This window comes from Syngnathoides biaculeatus, chromosome 10 (assembly GCF_019802595.1).
Source record: "Syngnathoides biaculeatus isolate LvHL_M chromosome 10, ASM1980259v1, whole genome shotgun sequence".
Taxonomy (NCBI): domain Eukaryota; kingdom Metazoa; phylum Chordata; class Actinopteri; order Syngnathiformes; family Syngnathidae; genus Syngnathoides; species Syngnathoides biaculeatus.
In genome coordinates, this window is record NC_084649.1 from 25508807 (window position 1) to 25526214 (window position 17408).

At 46.0% G+C, this 17408-nt stretch overlaps 1 protein-coding gene across 3 annotated transcripts in view; it reads right to left on the minus strand.

The window, feature by feature from the left end:
• The window catches only part of LOC133507593 (protein CBFA2T2-like), a 78509-nt gene that overhangs the window by 18497 nt on the left and 42604 nt on the right, over positions 1–17408 (minus strand). For 2 of the 3 annotated variants that reach the window (XM_061832805.1, XM_061832803.1), the window contains one exon: positions 318–482. In XM_061832805.1, coding sequence (XP_061688789.1) covers positions 318–459 — 142 coding nt within the window. In that variant the 5' untranslated portion in view covers positions 460–482. Of the gene's footprint in view, positions 1–317; positions 483–16460; positions 16784–17408 lie in introns of those variants that run through there. The other variant, XM_061832804.1, reaches the window with a different exon arrangement.

Consider the following 17408-nt stretch of genomic DNA (forward strand, 5'->3'; position numbering starts at 1 on the left):
ATGAACGCTCGGCGACAAGTTCTCCAACGGCACACGTTGAAGCACGGATGGGGATGATTCAGGCTGGCCGGAAGTTTACAAATTATACGCGGATGCGCATTAATCACAAGGAGACTTTTCAGCACCGGGAGCGCTCAGACAGGCCGAATGTTTGCAAGGTTTCGGTGCTGACATCCTCTTTGATTCCTACTCGATTGAGTTTTTTTTTTTTTTTTTTTTTTACGTCGCTCTGTGAAACCGTTCGGTCGAAAACGGAAAACGGCATGTTCGCGTATGCGGCCATTTTGCAGGCTCTTCTCGTGAAAGGTCGGACGTACGTGCTGTGGTGGAGAAAGAGGCCAGGCGGGGGCCGCTGGGGTTGATGGAGGGCAGGGGGGGCATGATGATGGCGGCGCCGCTGCTGCTGCTGCTGGGAGCTGATCTGGAATGAGTTTTAGCATCCACAGGAGAACCGGGCATGGCAGGGCTCTTCTCTCCGCTGTCTGCAAGGGAGGAGGGTGAACTTCAGTGCGGGGGTCCAAATCCCGTGCAAAGTCGCGAGCCGTTAAAGTGCAATATTTTGACACCTTGAAACATGATCTGGAAGAGTCGTGGAGTGGATAACGAGACATTCAAGAGCAAAATGTTTACTGGGGTTTTGGATGATTAGGTTTCTAACACCTGCGGGTAAATCAAACACGCCCGGGTCGATTTGACCCAATAACATGAGTGCTGCTCCTATAATAAATAATAATAAAAAAAAAAAACATAACATCAGCGTTAAAATTAACATGACCCGGGAACATTTTTGTCACACGAGGGGGAATAACGAAAAACTTTTTGCATCGGACACATTTAGGAAATTGAAGCATTTTAGAAAAAATTAAATACAATTGAAATTAAGTTATTTTTAGTCATTTTAATGATTCCTAGGCCGGAGAAACGCCGGCGGCAGCAGGGTTGAAACTGAAACTGAGACGTGGGTATTGTAGTGTATTTTTGTTGCGATACTTTAATTACCGTAATTTCCGGCCTACAAGTTGCGACTTCTTTCACACACTTTCAACCCTGCGGTTTATGCGGCTGATGCGGCTAATTTCTGCATTTTTTTTCCTCACGGCCGCAAGGGGGCACTCGAGCGGAAAAGCAGAATGAGACCGGTGGAATATATGTGCCGGGGAAGTGACTTTTACCGGCCCTGTTAGCGCTGCGCTAGCATGTTGCTGCTGTCTTACTGGCGTATCTCGGTGATATTTACCGGTGAGTTTTATTTCAACCGGCCCTGTTAGCGTTAGCACCACGCTAGCTCTTTCTGTGTACCGTCCTTGTAAATATTTCATGTTTCAATGCGGGCACTTGCGGCTTTTACACAGCTGCGGCGTATGTATGTACCAAATGGTATTTCCTCGACAAATGTACTGGGTGAGGCTTGTAACCAGGTGCGCTCTGTATGCCGGGGATTACGGTAAACATGCGGCCCGGTTCAAATTGGACCATTTGTCCAGTCTCCAACAAACGAATGTAAGAGGAGGGTTAAAAGAAAGCTTCACTTCTAGCCGTTTGCCCGGGCATTAACCATCAATCCCAGACGCGACCCCCCCCCTCCCCCCCCACACACACACACGCACACACACAATCAAAGAGCAGAGCCAGATGTCTAAAGTTTAGCCCCTCACTGCGGACCATTCAGATCACGAACAGAAGAAATGTTAAAGAATGCTATTGTGCGGCCAGAAGAATGCCCCTTCATTGAGCGCGGAGGCCGAGAAGGTGGGGAGGGGCTGGGGGTGGGCAGGGCTGTGAGAAAGAAAAGATAGAAAGGGGGCCGGGGCTATTTCACGCTTTACTAACAAGATCGTCAAAGCTTTTGAATGTTAAACGCAACTTTTCAATATGCCATCGCCGCTGAATGAGACCACCAGATAAGGGGGCACAGACTTGTTTGGGTGCCGGGGGTGTCATTTATGCGGCATAAGGAGACGCCTTTGTTTAATGCAGCTCCATGAAAGCGCTGAGCCGCCCTTTCAACCCCCCCCCCCCACAATCGCGAGCCTCTCCATTTGGAGTGGATCAGACTTTTCTAAGTGCTTCAAGAAAGGACGATTAATAGACACGCAAGGCCCCGGCGGGGTCGAAGTTCAGGCCCGGAGAAGCCCTTTTAAATACGGTTTTCATGCTCTTTTCCGAGTGGCCTCGCCTTCAATGGCGCCCTTTATGTCTCTTTCACGGACGATGAACTCTGCGCGGCCTCGTGCAACAGGTTGCCAACTTTATGAAGACGGAAAAGTCGAGACGCCAGAGAGCCGCGCGGCGCGACGGGCGCGCGGGTTGAGCTCCCGGCGGGCCGTTGGGATGGCAACCGACAAGGCTGGAGAGGAACACTGGACTTGAGGCTTCGAATATTGAAGATTATGGATGGATAATTTGGGATTTTTTAAAAACAATGGTCCTTTCTTTTGTATTTTTCCCCCCTCTTTTTATATACTAATTGCAGTATAAAAGTTACCTGCAAAAAAAAAAAAAAAAAAAAAAAAAATATATATATATATATATATATATATATATATATATGGATATGTGTCTGTGTACACGTGGATAAAATTTGTATATTTTAAAGTATATTGTATACTCAGTTCAACGTTGTCTCAAATTTTGTATTAATTACAAGTTTAATAAAAAGATAAAATAAACAATGAAAAAATAATAATTAAATAAAATGATTCAAATTAATAATACATTTTAAAAAATATATATAATTAACCAATTTAATAAAATTAAAAAAAATTTTAATACCATACACTAATTAGCAGTTTTCTATGTGCTATAGAGTATAGCTAATTAGAATAACTTTTACTATTAATATTAAGAAAAAATGATCTCATGGATTTTAAGATTGCTATCCATTTATTACAAGTTGTGATAAACATTGCAACAGTTGCCTCATGTTCTATTAGTTTTGCTCATAATTTGTTCTTACATTCATCACACATTATCTATGATAATCGTAAAATAAAGGGATGATGTATTCTACACATATTATACAGCATCAATCATAAATTAGGGCATACTTTGCCATTCAGTAGCATGAGGGAGTGTATCGCTAGTATTGCATGTACCCTTCAAAATATTCACAATATTCCACAGATACACTTGAATAGAGCGTTTTATCATATTATGGACAGCCGAGCTTGCGGTATCCATATTTGTGCCCTTGCCCCCCCTCGGTCCATCCCCCTCCCCCCTGTGTTGCCCATCTGTCGTGCGCACGCAACATCTTTGACTGTTCATCCTTCTTTTTCGACGACGACACACTGCGGCTTGGCGGCCGTCGCGCCACCTGTTCACCAACACGGGGTGCAGGAAGAACACACACACACACACACACGCACGTATATGCACTACATGCAATGCCAGTGCACAGCAGGATGCAGCCTGCACCACACCACACACACACACACACACACACACACACTTGCGTATGGTCAGGAAATTAGACTGACATCTCAATAACACAATCAATGGAGCATATGGCCTTCATGTCAACACTGAGAACACACATCAAAGCGGGGTATGCACGTACACATCACGTGTGTGTGTGTGTGTTGGGGGGGGGGTGAGCATTTTTTGATCAAAGTAAGAAAAGTTCCCATTATGGGATTATTGTGTCTAACGAGTCATTTATCACCATGTGCATGACAACGAGATGGCTTCGCGGCCGCATTGTCATTGCCAGATGAGCTAATAGTTAGCACTAGCCGCTACTATTCTACTTACACGACTACTTTGCGTCATTCTTAGTATTACAACATACGTTAAGTACGTGTTTCGTTTTGGTCAAGCATCTTAGCCATGAAATAGTACCACAGATGCATTATTTGCCCTGAGGAAGCTCGTGGAAAAGTACAGAAAAGGTCAGAAGGAGCAACATTGTGTCTTTGTAGACCTAGAGAAAGCCCATGACAGAGTACCAAGAGAGGAACTGTCGTACTGCAAGTACAAGTACAAGTCCGGTGTGGCCGAGAAATATGTTAGAATTGTACAGGACATGTATGAGGGCAGCAGAACAGCGGTGAGGTGTGCCGTAGGTGTGACAGAAGAATTTAAGGTGTGGGTGGGACTGCATCAGGGATCCGTGCTGAGCCCCTTCCTGTTTGCGGTAGTAATGGATTAGGCTGACAGACGAGGTTAGTGTGGAATCCCCTTGGACTATAATGTTCGCAGATGATATTGTGATCTGCAGTGAAAGCAGAGAACAGGCGGTGGAACAGTTAGAAAGATGGAGGTACGGACTGGAAAGGAGAGGAATGAAGATTGGCCAAAGTAAAACAGAATATATGTGCATGAATGTGAGGAGTGGAGGTTGAAGAGTGAAGCTCCAGGGAGAAGCGATAGCGAAATATTTGGGGTCTACAATCCAGAGCAATGGTAAATGTGGAAAGGAAGTGAAGAAACGGGTCCAAGTAGGGTGGAACATTTGGTGGAAGGTGTCTGGTGTTCTATGTGACAGAAGAGTCTCGGGTAGGATGATGGGCAAAGTATATAAAATAGTTGTGAGGCCGGCCATGATGTACGGATTCGAGACGGTGGACAGGAAGCAGAACTGGAGGTGGCAGAAATGAAGATGCTGTGGTTCTCGGTTGGAGTTAGCACGTTGGATTGGATTAGAAATTAGGGGAGACAAGGGGAGAGACAAGGGGAGAGAGAGCAGACGTCGACGGTTCGGACATGTCCAGAGACGAGAGACTGAGGAAATTGGTAGGAGGATGGTAAGGATGGAGCTACCAGGGAAGAGAGCGGGAGGAAGACCAAAGAAAAGGTTGATGGATGTGGTGAGGGAGGACATGAGGGCAGTTGGGGTTAGAGAGGAAGATGCAGGAGATGGGTTTAGATTGAAAACGATGACACGCTGTGGCGACCCCTAACGGGACAAGCCGAAAGGAAAAGAAGAAAGCTTACTGCAAACACGATAAGAGCAGAAAGCATAAGTTTTTTTTTTTTTTTTTTCAAACCCTTGTGTTTTCACATTTTAAAAATTGGTCTGGACAACAAAGGACCTCAGGTGTTTTTTTTTTTTTTTTTTTATCAATCGCAGCAGACGACCATTCACGGCCGCATGACTTGATCTGGCCAACGAGCACACGAGGACAGTTGGATGCAAATTCTCCCGGAAAAAAAAACGCACTCAGATTCTTTCGCTTCCTCCCCTTTATTCCTACCACAAAAGGAAAAGTGAAAGTCATCAGCTGCTCTTCTATCCAGTCTTATATCAGGTTACTCGGGATTAAGTACTTTCCTAGCGATTGTTACCACGGCAACCTAAGAGGAACTCGCGTAAGTCCCCCGGTTGCTAGCCAGGTGCTGCTTGTTTGTTCAGCTTCAGGTGACGCACGTGCGCATTAAAACATGAAATTGCCTCCCCGGCTGATGATTGCGAACAAGGTGGAAAAAAAAAAAAAAAAACGTTCCGGAGCCGCCGAGCGACGACTCCATTTTCATGTTAATTGGTCAGAACGCGAGGAGTCTGAATAAATGACACACAATGGGACGGGTAAACAAATGTGCAGGGTTTTTGGGTTTTTTTTTTTTTTTTTTTTTTGCGCTTAAGGTTTCACTCCAAAGTTGAAAAGGTTGTCGAAGCGGGCGGGGGTCTTCCAAAGTGTGTGTACTGATGTATACTCTATCGACCGCCTTTTGAAGATGAGGTGAGAAAAGATGTAATGCAGGCCCCGTTCATTTATCAGTGACACACAACGCGGGAACCGCAGGGAGGACTTGTATACATCATCAAAATCTTACAACACGTTTTCACCAAAAAAAAAAAAATAATAATAATTCAAAAATCTGCAAAACCCAAACACTTTTTGCGATTAAAATAAGACCACCTTCAAGCATCAACAGATAATGAAAAAATAAAAATATAAAAATAAATAAACAAAAAAATTATATAAATAAAAGGAACAACAAAATCAAAATAATAGAAAATGAAAAAAATACTCATATTCTGCTGCAGGTAGAAACAGGCAATCATTGTATGAATATCAATTAAAACGTTTGCTTTGTTGAAATTCAATATGATTTCTTGTGAAATCTGCAAAATGGAGACCAAAAAAAACTTGCATCGAAAATAGTGTATGTATTGCCGCGTCTGTGTTGCTTTTAAGAGGTGAGGCCTGGTGGGGTGGGGTGCAAAGGTCCAGAATCTGCAAGCGAGCGCCTGGGTGTAGAGCTGTGGCTGACAGCAGCTCGTGCAAGGGTTCTTACTATGTTCAGGAGTCTAAGGCATACAGAAAAAGGCTGAAAAGTGCACCACAACTGTGGATCTCCAGTAGTTTGTGTACAAATCCATTCCACTGCTCTCTGTTGCCCAAGGAACACAACCAAGCAGTCAATGATGCATAAAACATTTCATTCTTGAAATTCTGTATTACTAAATCTTTAAAAAAAATGCAATACTGTGCCAGCTGTCTTATTAAAATCTTCAGAATGTTCTCATTTTGTGGATGGTTGGAACAGATCAATTCCATTTTCATTCATTACAATGGGAAAAGGTGATTTCACATACAGTTCAATTGTTTTGACTTACAATCATGCCCATAAAACCAAAGCTTGCAAGTCAAAGCACCACTGTAATTCCCTCGATATAAGCAAAGGCGACCTGTCCCCTTTTTCGTAACGCGGCACCGCACACACCTCCCAAAAAAAAGCGCCCTCGTCCAACCTGTCAGGTGGCGGCGAAGGTCAAGACGACGACAACCCGACGCCGAGAAGAGCGCACGCGCCGTGGAGTGGAAATGCTCCGCGATGCCCGTGTTGACAACACGGGTGTGTGTGGAGGTCAAGAGGGAGCAAAAGACAGAGGAACAGATGTGCACTGCATTGTGCCGCTTGTGCACCGACCCACTGGGTGGGTTGGGGGGGGGGGGGCAGGTGCGGCCTTTGTGTACTCGCCATTTAAGTCCGGTCGCTCGCATTCAGCCGTCTTCGTGCCTCACGACCACCCCTCCGCCACCCTTGAAGCCCCTGCCCCCATTAATTGTGCTCCCGGGGGTAGGGGGGGGGGGGGTTGAGAACCCCCATCCCCACCATGTCTCCCTTCACAGGTGACTGCCTGAGGTCCGCACTGGCCCATTAGGTCCACAGTGTGCAGTCCATCAGCTCATCAGAGTCATGATGAGGCCGCTTATCGCTCTTGTTCCTCTTTGACAATTTTTATGGAGGTTCGCTGGATCAGCTGGAAAGCATTGGCCTCACAGTTCTGAGGTGTGGGTTCAATCCCGGACACGCCTGTGTGGCGTTTGCATGTTCTCCCCGTGCCTGCGTGGGTTTTCTAGGGGCACTCCGGTTTCCTCCCACATCCCAAAAACATGCGACATTAAATCGGACACTCAAAATTGCCCCTAGGTGTGATTATGACTGCGACTGTTTGTCTCGTTCTGCCCTGCGATTGGTTGGCAACCAGTTCAGGGTGTACCCTGCCTCCTCCCCGTTGACAGCTGGGATAGGCTCCGGCACTCTCCGCGACCCTTGTGAGGATAAGCGGCTAAGAAAATGGTTGCATGGTTCCTCATGAGAAAAGTGCATGTCAGGGCTGGGCAAATGATGGCCCACCAACATCGACACCATCAAGAGTGCCGCCGTATTTGGTGCACTGACTTTACCAATTTTCCCTAAAATGCATTTTTGTCACTTGTCAAAGTTTTTTTTTTAATTAATTAATTTTATGTGAATGATTCCTTTTTTTTAAATGAATTTCTTCATATTGGTTAGCTCAAAAATAATTTAACATATTTGAATATATAACCGGTTAACACATTTTGCAGGAACTTTAATGATAAAATGAATTAATTTATTTAATAAATATTTATTTTGAAGTGACCAAATTTAAAAATGAATCCATACAAAAATACAAAAAAAAAATGTAATGAAATGGGGCCAAGCCAAAATTTGCCCATCCCTGCTTGATGTGCAATCTCGTCTTCAAAGAACCTGACATGCATTTTTCTGAAAAGTGGGAGGAAGCCAGAGCCAAACAAGGACAAACTTGCGATTCAAACTCAGAACCTGTCGACTGCGAAGCCAATTTGGTCGATTCGACAACAGTGTGACATTGTTTCCCCAAAGTCTGATGTGTTCAACAAGTCCACACAGGAAGGCCGGAGCAGAGATTCCAAACCCCAAACAGCGAGGCAGGCGTGCTAACCGCTAGTCTGCCGTGCCGCTACAATTTCGAACCTGCATTTTAAAAACGGCCAATCGGGCCGTAGAACCGTCTCAGAAGTGCTGAGTAGCACTTAGACTGACTGGAGAAGGTTTGTTGGTTAGGTATGAGCAAAGAGAGGCAGATGGCGGGGGGGGCGGGAAGGGTGGGGTGGGGGGGGGGTTCAGGAACACGGCTAGAAAATACTGTTTTCATTCGGTTTCATCAGAAAGACAAGCATGGCCGTCAGACTCCAAGCCAGGCTGTTTTTCTTGGCTCCGGCGGCCGTCTTCCTGCGCCGTCGACTACATATTTGGCCCCGGCCCAACGTCAACACGCCGCGCTCTTCGCTCGGGCCTGGGGGGGGGGGGGGGGAGTAGGAGGGGCAAAAGGCGGCGTCGCAATCCGCCCCGAGATATTTAAAGGTGAGAAACGTATCGGCCCGCGCCAGAGGATTAGAAGTCAAAGAGGGGAGGGTTAGGGCCAGATAAAGACAAAGCGGGGGGGGGGGGGGGGGGGGGGGGGTGAAGGACAAACGAGCGAGGGGAAAAACCGCCGGGGACGACTTTTCATGTGAGAAAGCGCAGATGCGTTTCTGGAGCGAGGAAAAGCCCTCGCGTAACCTCGCCGCTCGGCGCGATGATTAGAAAAACACAGCTGTAATGCAGCGTGCGGCGTATTGTGGAAAAGGAAAGGAACCCGGCCGGGGATGGAATTGTACTTAGAGGGAAGGGAACGGCGAGAGGCCACTGGCGAGCCGCGCAGACGTTAACCATTAAAGTGAAAAAAGAAAAGCTCAGTGATGTCGTTCTGGAAGCTAGCGAGCGACGATTTGCATGGTCGTGCGTATGAGGTCAGGCTGCTCGGGACCAGATTTGGGGGAGCCACGCTACGGTTAGAAACGTTAAACCTCAAAATCTGGTCGGACAATTCTGTCGACCGACCAACGGACTTCGGCGGATGTATTGTACGGTATTTTGGGCATTACATATCTGGATAACAGGAAGCACAATATTCTGTTTCAAACCCAATGAACCCCTGCCTATTTTTATCCTCCCTCTCCCCCTCCTGTCAACCATAGCGTTTTTGGCCCAAAACGTCCCAAATTGATGTTCTGTCATGCTCTAAATTGCCTTAAGATGTTGAACAATCCATATTTTACAGAAAAGTAGGAACTGGTGACTTTCAGTCATCCCGCGGCCATGCTTGCAGCACAAAACATTCCATTCTTCAAATAATTCCTTCCAGCCTCTCTCAGCAATTCCTCAGCTCATCAGTACGGCACTAATATTAGTCATTCTACGCAGAAGATAAAGAATATATGACAATGAGGAATGTGATATTGTAAGTCAACACATGTTGCTGCAGTGCTTGTGTTCAATCCACTGCTTTTTCAGTTTTTTTTTTAAACTGAGGCAAAACTCTCAGGGTTTTTTTTTTTATATAGTTTGTCAGTAAACAAACAAACAAAAAAAAAAAAATCACCAACTGTATCAACTAAACTGCTTATTGTGGAGTCGCGTTCACTTCCGCCATAAAGCGTTTGTAAGTCAAATCGAAAAGTTTGACGTCAAGCCACTCGTACGCAGGCACCAAGTGATGAATCGCTCTGTCTGAGTTGTTAGTCAAAGTTAGTCTTTTTGTCAAATAGAATTTTTTTTAAAGTCATATATTCCAAAGGATTTATTTTTAGGGGTAATGCAAGAAATGAAGCATTTCAGAATCACAGTGGGTGGTATACAAGATTGAAACAGTTAATCTTGGCAATTGTAATCATTTTTTTTAAGAATCTGCTTTACTTTTTTTGCACTATCCGCCGAGGTTAAATTACATTTTGGAGGGAAAAGCGTTTTAGTGAGCCTAAAAACGCCACCAAAGTGCATCGGGCTAGTGGCTCAAGACTTATGAAGTGGTGTTAACTTTTATAAAGGTTGCGGGGGGGGTTCCCTCAATAGCCTGCTTATGCTCAATTTGGCCATGTTGGACCTGCGGCGGCGGACCCACCAGCACATCATCACCGACTACGGGGGAACCGCTTTCACACGGTTGCAAGATTGGCCAAATGCTCGCGTGGGTTTTCACTTGGTGCTCTGGCTTCCTTCCACGAAGATAAACATGCGTGTTATGTTCATTAAAGGCTAAATTGCCTGTAGGTGTGAATACGAGTGTGACTGCTTGTTTGTCTCGATGTACCCTGCGACTGACTGGAGATTAGCTTTGGACACGCGCCTCTCGTCTAGCCAAACACTGGATAGGATAAATTCAAGATGTTGGTGAAGCACTACAAAAAAAAAAAAAAAAAAAAAAAACCAAGGACTGATGGAAATCTGGAAATGAAAAACTGAATTCTTAACCAGACTGCAAATCTGTTTTAAAGATCAAGTGTCATGCCTATGAAAATTCTAAAATAGATATTGGAATGAAAAATACATAACATTATTCACTTCAATGTCCACATGAAAAAAATAATACGAGGGGAGAGCGCGTCATCCATGCGCAGTTGCGGAAGTCTCGTTCGACATCCAAGTGGTCGCCATATTGCCTACGACGTCTGTTCATTATGTCACACCGCGACAGTCGCCTCTGAAAACATGCTGTGCCGCATGCTATGGGACACGGAAGCTCTTTTCAAAGAGGAGAACTTCTCAAGTGACCGAGGCAATATGACCCTATTGTTCCGAGCCATATTTAGGTGATATGCGGATCACTTCTAACTCACAACAGGCTCTCAGACAGTATGCATGAGCCAGCCCGGCCGAAGCCGTGCCCCACGTTCGAAGCCGTACATCCACCCATTTAGCACCCCTGATTTAGGTGTGCGGATCTTTTGTTACATTCTGAGCAGATTAGGCCCCCCCTCCCCAAACTATTTTTTTGGGCTGTATACACACCTACCAGTCACTTGGAACCCACGAAGCTCTCGTCCTTTGCACCCGTGCAATCCATTTTTCACGATGAACCGGGTCTTTTTGAAAAGTATGAAGAGCGAATCGACCCTCCCGAGTGTTCGAACAGTATCCAGCAGTACAACGAGCCGGCATTTTGGCAAACACGGAGGAACAAAGAGCTACCTTCCAGCAGGTAAAACTAGCATAAAAAGACAAGACCGCTACTAACGTCACTTCCTGCTTCTTCTCAAAAACAAATCCTTCGAGAGGATTTTCATGGCGGGAGTGACAAAAAGCCAAAATCATGTGCGGTGAAAAAACGGATGGGTCCATTCCGGCTGCCTTACCCCCCCCCCCCCATTAATATCATACTAAAAATCATACATTTCATTAGTAGATATTAGTGTTGTAGTTTGGGATATTGGTGATGGCAGGAAATTCAGCGTGCGTGTTGGGCCCACATGGCAGGTGTTTCGTGCCGCCTTTGTCACACACACCTGCGAAATGGTCAGCAAACACCCACACAAGTAACAAGCGACACAAGACAATTCCAAGCTGCCAATCATCAGACGTGCCCGCATGCATGCACTAAAGCTTCATGGATTGACTTCCTATCTGGTTACAAGCCTTCTCACCTCTCCGTGACTAATTGGTTGTCTTGCCCATCAATTATCATTCCCGCGAGCCGCCGTGCGAAAAGCGGAACCGAAGTCTTCCTTTTCTCACTCAGAAATGAACACTGTGCGCAGTCCTCTGCACTTTTAAAGTTAGAAACTCCACTCGGACCGATAATATGATCGTAAAACGAGTGCGGGTTATTTACAGTAGTTCATAAAGCACAACGGAAAACGTAGCGATTGACCTAGATCGGACCACGTGTCACGGGGGACCGCACGGTCCCAGGATCAGGGCCCGAGACCAGATGTCGCCATCCCCACGTGGCTCACTCTGAAGATGTTTACCCAAAAAGTCTTCTTCTGACCCACTTCGGATTTATTAAACATCCTCCCAATTTCTTTTTTTTTTTGGACATTCTTCCGGGGCAAAAAAAAAAAAAAAAAAAAAAAAATCCCGGACAGAAGCTCCTCGCTCGGGGGAGGAACAGTGTGGATCGAGGCCGGGTTTTGAGGTAACGAGGCCCGCTCGGTGAGCAGACGGGTGGGCGAGCGTAGCCCAGCTGTACGCCGCTGGGAAAGACAGATAAGTGAAACAAAGAGGCCAGCTGTGCTCGGGAAAATTAGCGAGAAGGATGAGCGTCAACGTTGCGAGCGTGGAGCCACATACTGCATCTGCCCACTCTGGGCATTTAAGAACACAGTGCTTTCTTTTGTCTTATTAAAAAATTTTAAAAAAGGATTTTTTTTTTTTGGGGGGGGGGGACCAAGGTGACTGAAATATAACGACTTAGACAGACTGTTGCTGCACAATTACCCCCCCCCCCGCCCCCCCAAGGTCTGTCCTTGCGAGGTTTAGATTAACGAGAGTGCAGGTGTGTCAATCCCACAAAATCCACTTGAGATGATTGGCGCCCGGTCAACATTCTTTTGTCGGAGGAATTAGCGGCAGATGCTCAGACCGCGGCAGTTGGATCAGAACCTCGGACGAGGCCGTGTCCCTCCCCGGCGACGTCCGCGGCAGGCGTCGAATTACCCAAAATGGCCCGTTTGAATTTGCAGTAGTTTAATCACTAAAATACGTTAAAGGAATTGTGAAATTATACTATCAGGAACTATTTACTTTTCCAGATTTTTTTTTTTTGGTGGGGGGGGGGACTTGTTTAAAATTAGTACGGTCACACATGTTGAGGTTCTAGAAAAAGGGATGTGCTAAAAAAAAAAAAAAATTTAAAAATGAGTCTTCACATTGTGATCTTTAAGTCTTTTTTCCCCCCTTAACTGGAACATCACAAATTTATTCCTTGTCTACTTGCATAATTTTGACATACACGGGGTCCTCGGTTTATGATGGAATTCTCTTTCTACGCTGCAAATCAACTTTGTATGCAAGTCAGACCACAGTAAGTTAGAATTGCGATAAATATTTGTATGACAAGCACGTCTGGGCCACAAATATAAAACATTAAAATGAAAAACAGTCAGCGGAGCAGTAACCAAGTGCCTGCCTTGAAAGGTCCTAAATTGGGACCGTCATAAATTGAGGCCCCCCGCCATACAACCCAAATGCTTCATGTATTAGGACATTAAAGACAAGTTTTAATGTAAGTTTACAATTAAAAATGTAATTAAAAACAACATACATGCAATTATCAAATGACATCATGGTAATACACTTAAGATTGACTGTAATGGAGTTAATATTGAGATTCAAACAGTGTTCATTAGGATTCTGTTCTCCATTCTCGAGATTTGACGATGATTAAATATGGCCAGGAGCCTTTATTGCTCTTCTTGAGAAACATATTTAAATCCACGTGGATTTGCCGAGGCAAACCATCTGCCGCGTCGAGTTAAAATCGGCGGCGAGGCTGATGGAGAAAAGTTGATCGTTTTTTAAGATGTCTGGACCGAAGCGGAGCTAATTAAAAAGGTCCTCGTGGGAAGGCCTGGAACCACTCCCGATAAACACTAACAATATTTTTCATTTTTAAAATCAGCAGACATGATCTGACGAGGGGGAAAGCCAAAATGGGAAGTCGATGATGTGTCCTGGCCTCCAGTGGAGTCGTCCAAGATTTGACAAGAGCTATTCCTTTCAGACCGGGTCACCGAGCGGCTTGCGGTGGTGCCGGCCAAGGGTCACCGGACCCCCGGGCGCGGGGGTCAACGAGGTCGCGAGATTTTCGGATGCTCTCTGACACGCATACGTCACGTCAACGCCGTCGTCTTTGAAAAGTCGCCGGCGAGTATGACGTGACAAGGGCGTTTTCGTGTCACGCCAGCGAGGAACCCCACCCCGGATCGCCATCCTTGGGGGTCAGATATCACAGCCCTTGCCACTAGAACTAATAGCGCACTTCCTGCACCGCCAGTTCTAAAGCAGCTGCTCCACGCTGCTTGTATGCGGCTGTGTTTACAGGAAAAACAAAAAGGCAATGGTGTGGGGGGGGGGGGGGGGCGACGTGTAGATCAGCTCTTTTGATATTAGCGGAGGTTTGTGGTGGTCTGCCTTTGTTGTTTGGATAGTGGGAAAAGTAAATCTACAACAAGACGTAATAGTACACCTGCGCGGTCTCACGAGAACCTGACAAGACGACAGTAAACAAAAACGACAAGCACGGTAACAAACATCGATCCGTCCGTTTCCCTACAGCAATTGATCCTCAAATCAAGTAGCGGCTGTGCCGGAGCCCGTCCCAGCGGACTTTTGCCCAGAGAAGCGGGATCCACCCAGGACTGGTCACCGATCAATCACCGGCCAAATTGTGACAAACGGCCATCTACACTCGCAAAACACAGCAGTGACTGAAAATAATCGGATATTTATAATCGACTCGTGAATTGGGTTAAAAAAATAGAATTGCTCATTTCCATCTCTTTAAAATGAGGACAGAATGGACAAACTCATTGATTGTGGTTCAGTTATATTTTTGGTCCATAACTTCTCAGAAAATGGGCGAAAATGTTGATGGTTGGTGTCCAAAGTAAAAGCCGATGGTTGTGAAAGTTTCATTTGGATTAGTTTGCTTCCAAGTAGCCTCACAGGAAAAAAAAATGAATCTTTTTTTCCATGAGCAAGTGAAATTCAGAATTTTGAGAATTGTATATAAACAGGTGTCAAACTCAAGGCCCAGGGGCCAGATCTGGCCCGCTACATGATTTTATGTGGCCCGCGAAGCCAAATCCAGTGTTCATTTCCATGATTCTTGTAAAAATCTGTACCAAAATTTCATATACCATAAATAAGCATTTTTATGGTAGCAAACGTGAATAGTTGAAAAACACATTACCCTTGATTTCTGATTCCAAAACTAGTTCATAAATTGATGTAAATATGATGAGATGGCTAAATATTTTTGTTTCAACGTCACAACAGCCCTCCGAGGGAAACAAACAACAATGTGGCCCGCGGGAAAAATGACACCCCTGAGATAAACTCAGAGATTGGACCCAAATTTTCCTTGTTGATTTTTCAAATTTGTTCGTTATTGTGCGATTCCCCCCCCCAGCCTGTCCTGCTTTTCCATGCGGCATGACACAACGGCCGGCGGGCGCTGTCAGGAGGCTGACGCTGGCCAGCAGACCAGACGGGGGCGGGGGGGGGGGCCCTCCATCTGGTTCGGCCGACAGTTCGTCCCTCCTATCTCTGCTGAACAGGCCTGGTGTGATGCTAGCCAGGTCTCTTCTGTGCTTTCCCCTATCCACCCACTTGAAGCCCCCCCCATGACCTCGTCCATTCCACACAAGTAACAACAACAACCTCCAAGCCCCTCGCATCATCCAAAAAACATCGCCGTTGTGCAACAGCTTGACACGTAAGACGCACAAAGCGGATTCCCTGGCCCCGCCGAGTCCATATGTCCTGGACGGCGAACGACAGATGCACACGTGTCTTTTCCCCTGGAGTGCTTTCTTCAGCTCTGCTTGCCACATGGAAAAATAAAAGTGATGACTATTGGGAGGAAATGACAGCTGAGGGGAGTCGAAGCGCGTTTTCGTTCTTGCTCTCATGACATCAGTTAAGATTCCTGGACGAAGGTGTTTGATTTTTTTTTTTTTTTCTTTGGGGACGGCGCAAGTTATGCAGCGCCAACGGAGACCAAGGAGGTGTCAACAAATGGAATCCACTGATGTACTCATGTCAAGCATTGGGGGAATTTGATCAACATTTTCTGGAAAATCGCCATGAAATTCATATAAAACTAATTAGGAAAAAGATGGAGATGGGACATAGTGATTTGTGGGTCTTTGGCTAGGTCAGAAATCATAATAAAAGTTGGCAATGTCATGGGCTGTCTTTGGTATTTCTGTGAAGTCCGGGCACAAAAGAATCTTGCTCTGCATGACATCACAGAATGAAGATTTATTAATTACTTTCAAGTTTTACAATATCTCGGGTGACAGTTTTTTTTCCCCCCTTAACACCAGAATAAGTACAGTAATGTTTTATGTGATGAGACTGCAGGTCACACTTTACATTCGACCGACTATTTTTGTTTCCAATACTATACAGTTAATATCTCCGATTCAAATTTACATTTTTTGTTTTTTTATGTAGAGCAGGGTTGTTTCTATCCGAACAATTTGCAGCCACCAGCAACAGATTGTGTTGCACTGTACATTAATTCCTCATTAGCGTAGAGGACAAGGTTGGGGGGATAAAGAGGACAAGATGAGGCTGCGCCATCTGCACGGCGCAGGGCAGCGCAAGGGAATTACAAGCGGCAAACAACAACACGCGCACGCAGGCAAATCGTCTGGAAAGGGCTTCGCTCCTACCTCCTCCCTGGTAGAGTCCACGCGTCCAAAGTCCTGCGGAGAAAGTCCAAAATCTGCACTTGTGACTTCTTCTTCGCTCTTATCCGCTGCTCTTTTTCTTTTTCTTTTTTGCCTCCCTCTGCCGCATGTGTCACGCGTGTGTTTGCATTCCCGCAAATGTGAGGACGCAGATGGCACCCAGATGGAGCGACACGCACGCACATGCGTTCGATGCTGTGGTGCGTTCACGTCCCCTCTTCTCCTGCTCGGGCCTTTTCGTCTTCTAGTTACGTCCTCCTCGGCGTGCTCGCTCGCAGCTTCTGCGCCTCTTCGCACTCGCGCCCGGCAGACCTTGCGACTCGCGCCTCGAGCCCCGCCCCCGCCGATGTGACGTCACTAAACCCCCCCCCTCCATTCCTCCCTCCCTCTCCTCGGTTTCGTCCTCCTGCTGCTCACAGTATGGCTCCTGGCCAAGCAACTCTCCAGTAGTGGCTTCATTCAATGAGATGGACCCTCCAATTAACATAACTAATTGCTTTGGCACCGAAAGGCTAAACAAGAGGCGCCCCAAGGGTGACAAAAGTGTGCGCATCTACATGTGCGAAGGTTAGACCCCCTCCTTGATACCCTTTTGTCTCAGCCCCTTAATGCAACCCAACCTATTGTGTTGGTGTGAGGGTAGAGGGGACACTTGAGGAGCCTGAATCACTCTCCTCGCCTCTCATACCGCCCCCCTCCCCCCCCAAGTTAAACTTAAATCACTGACTTATTTATGCACCCCCAAAGACACAAACAGGTTGAGATAAATGGCAGAGCAACCCCCCTCCCCGCCCCCACCTACTCTTTTACAGAACAACATTGATCTGTTTAGATGATGCACGTGACGTGAAATCACGACAGTACACAATTATTCAGTCATCAGAACACAAGTAAACTATCCATCCATTTTCTTAGCTGCTCATCCTCACG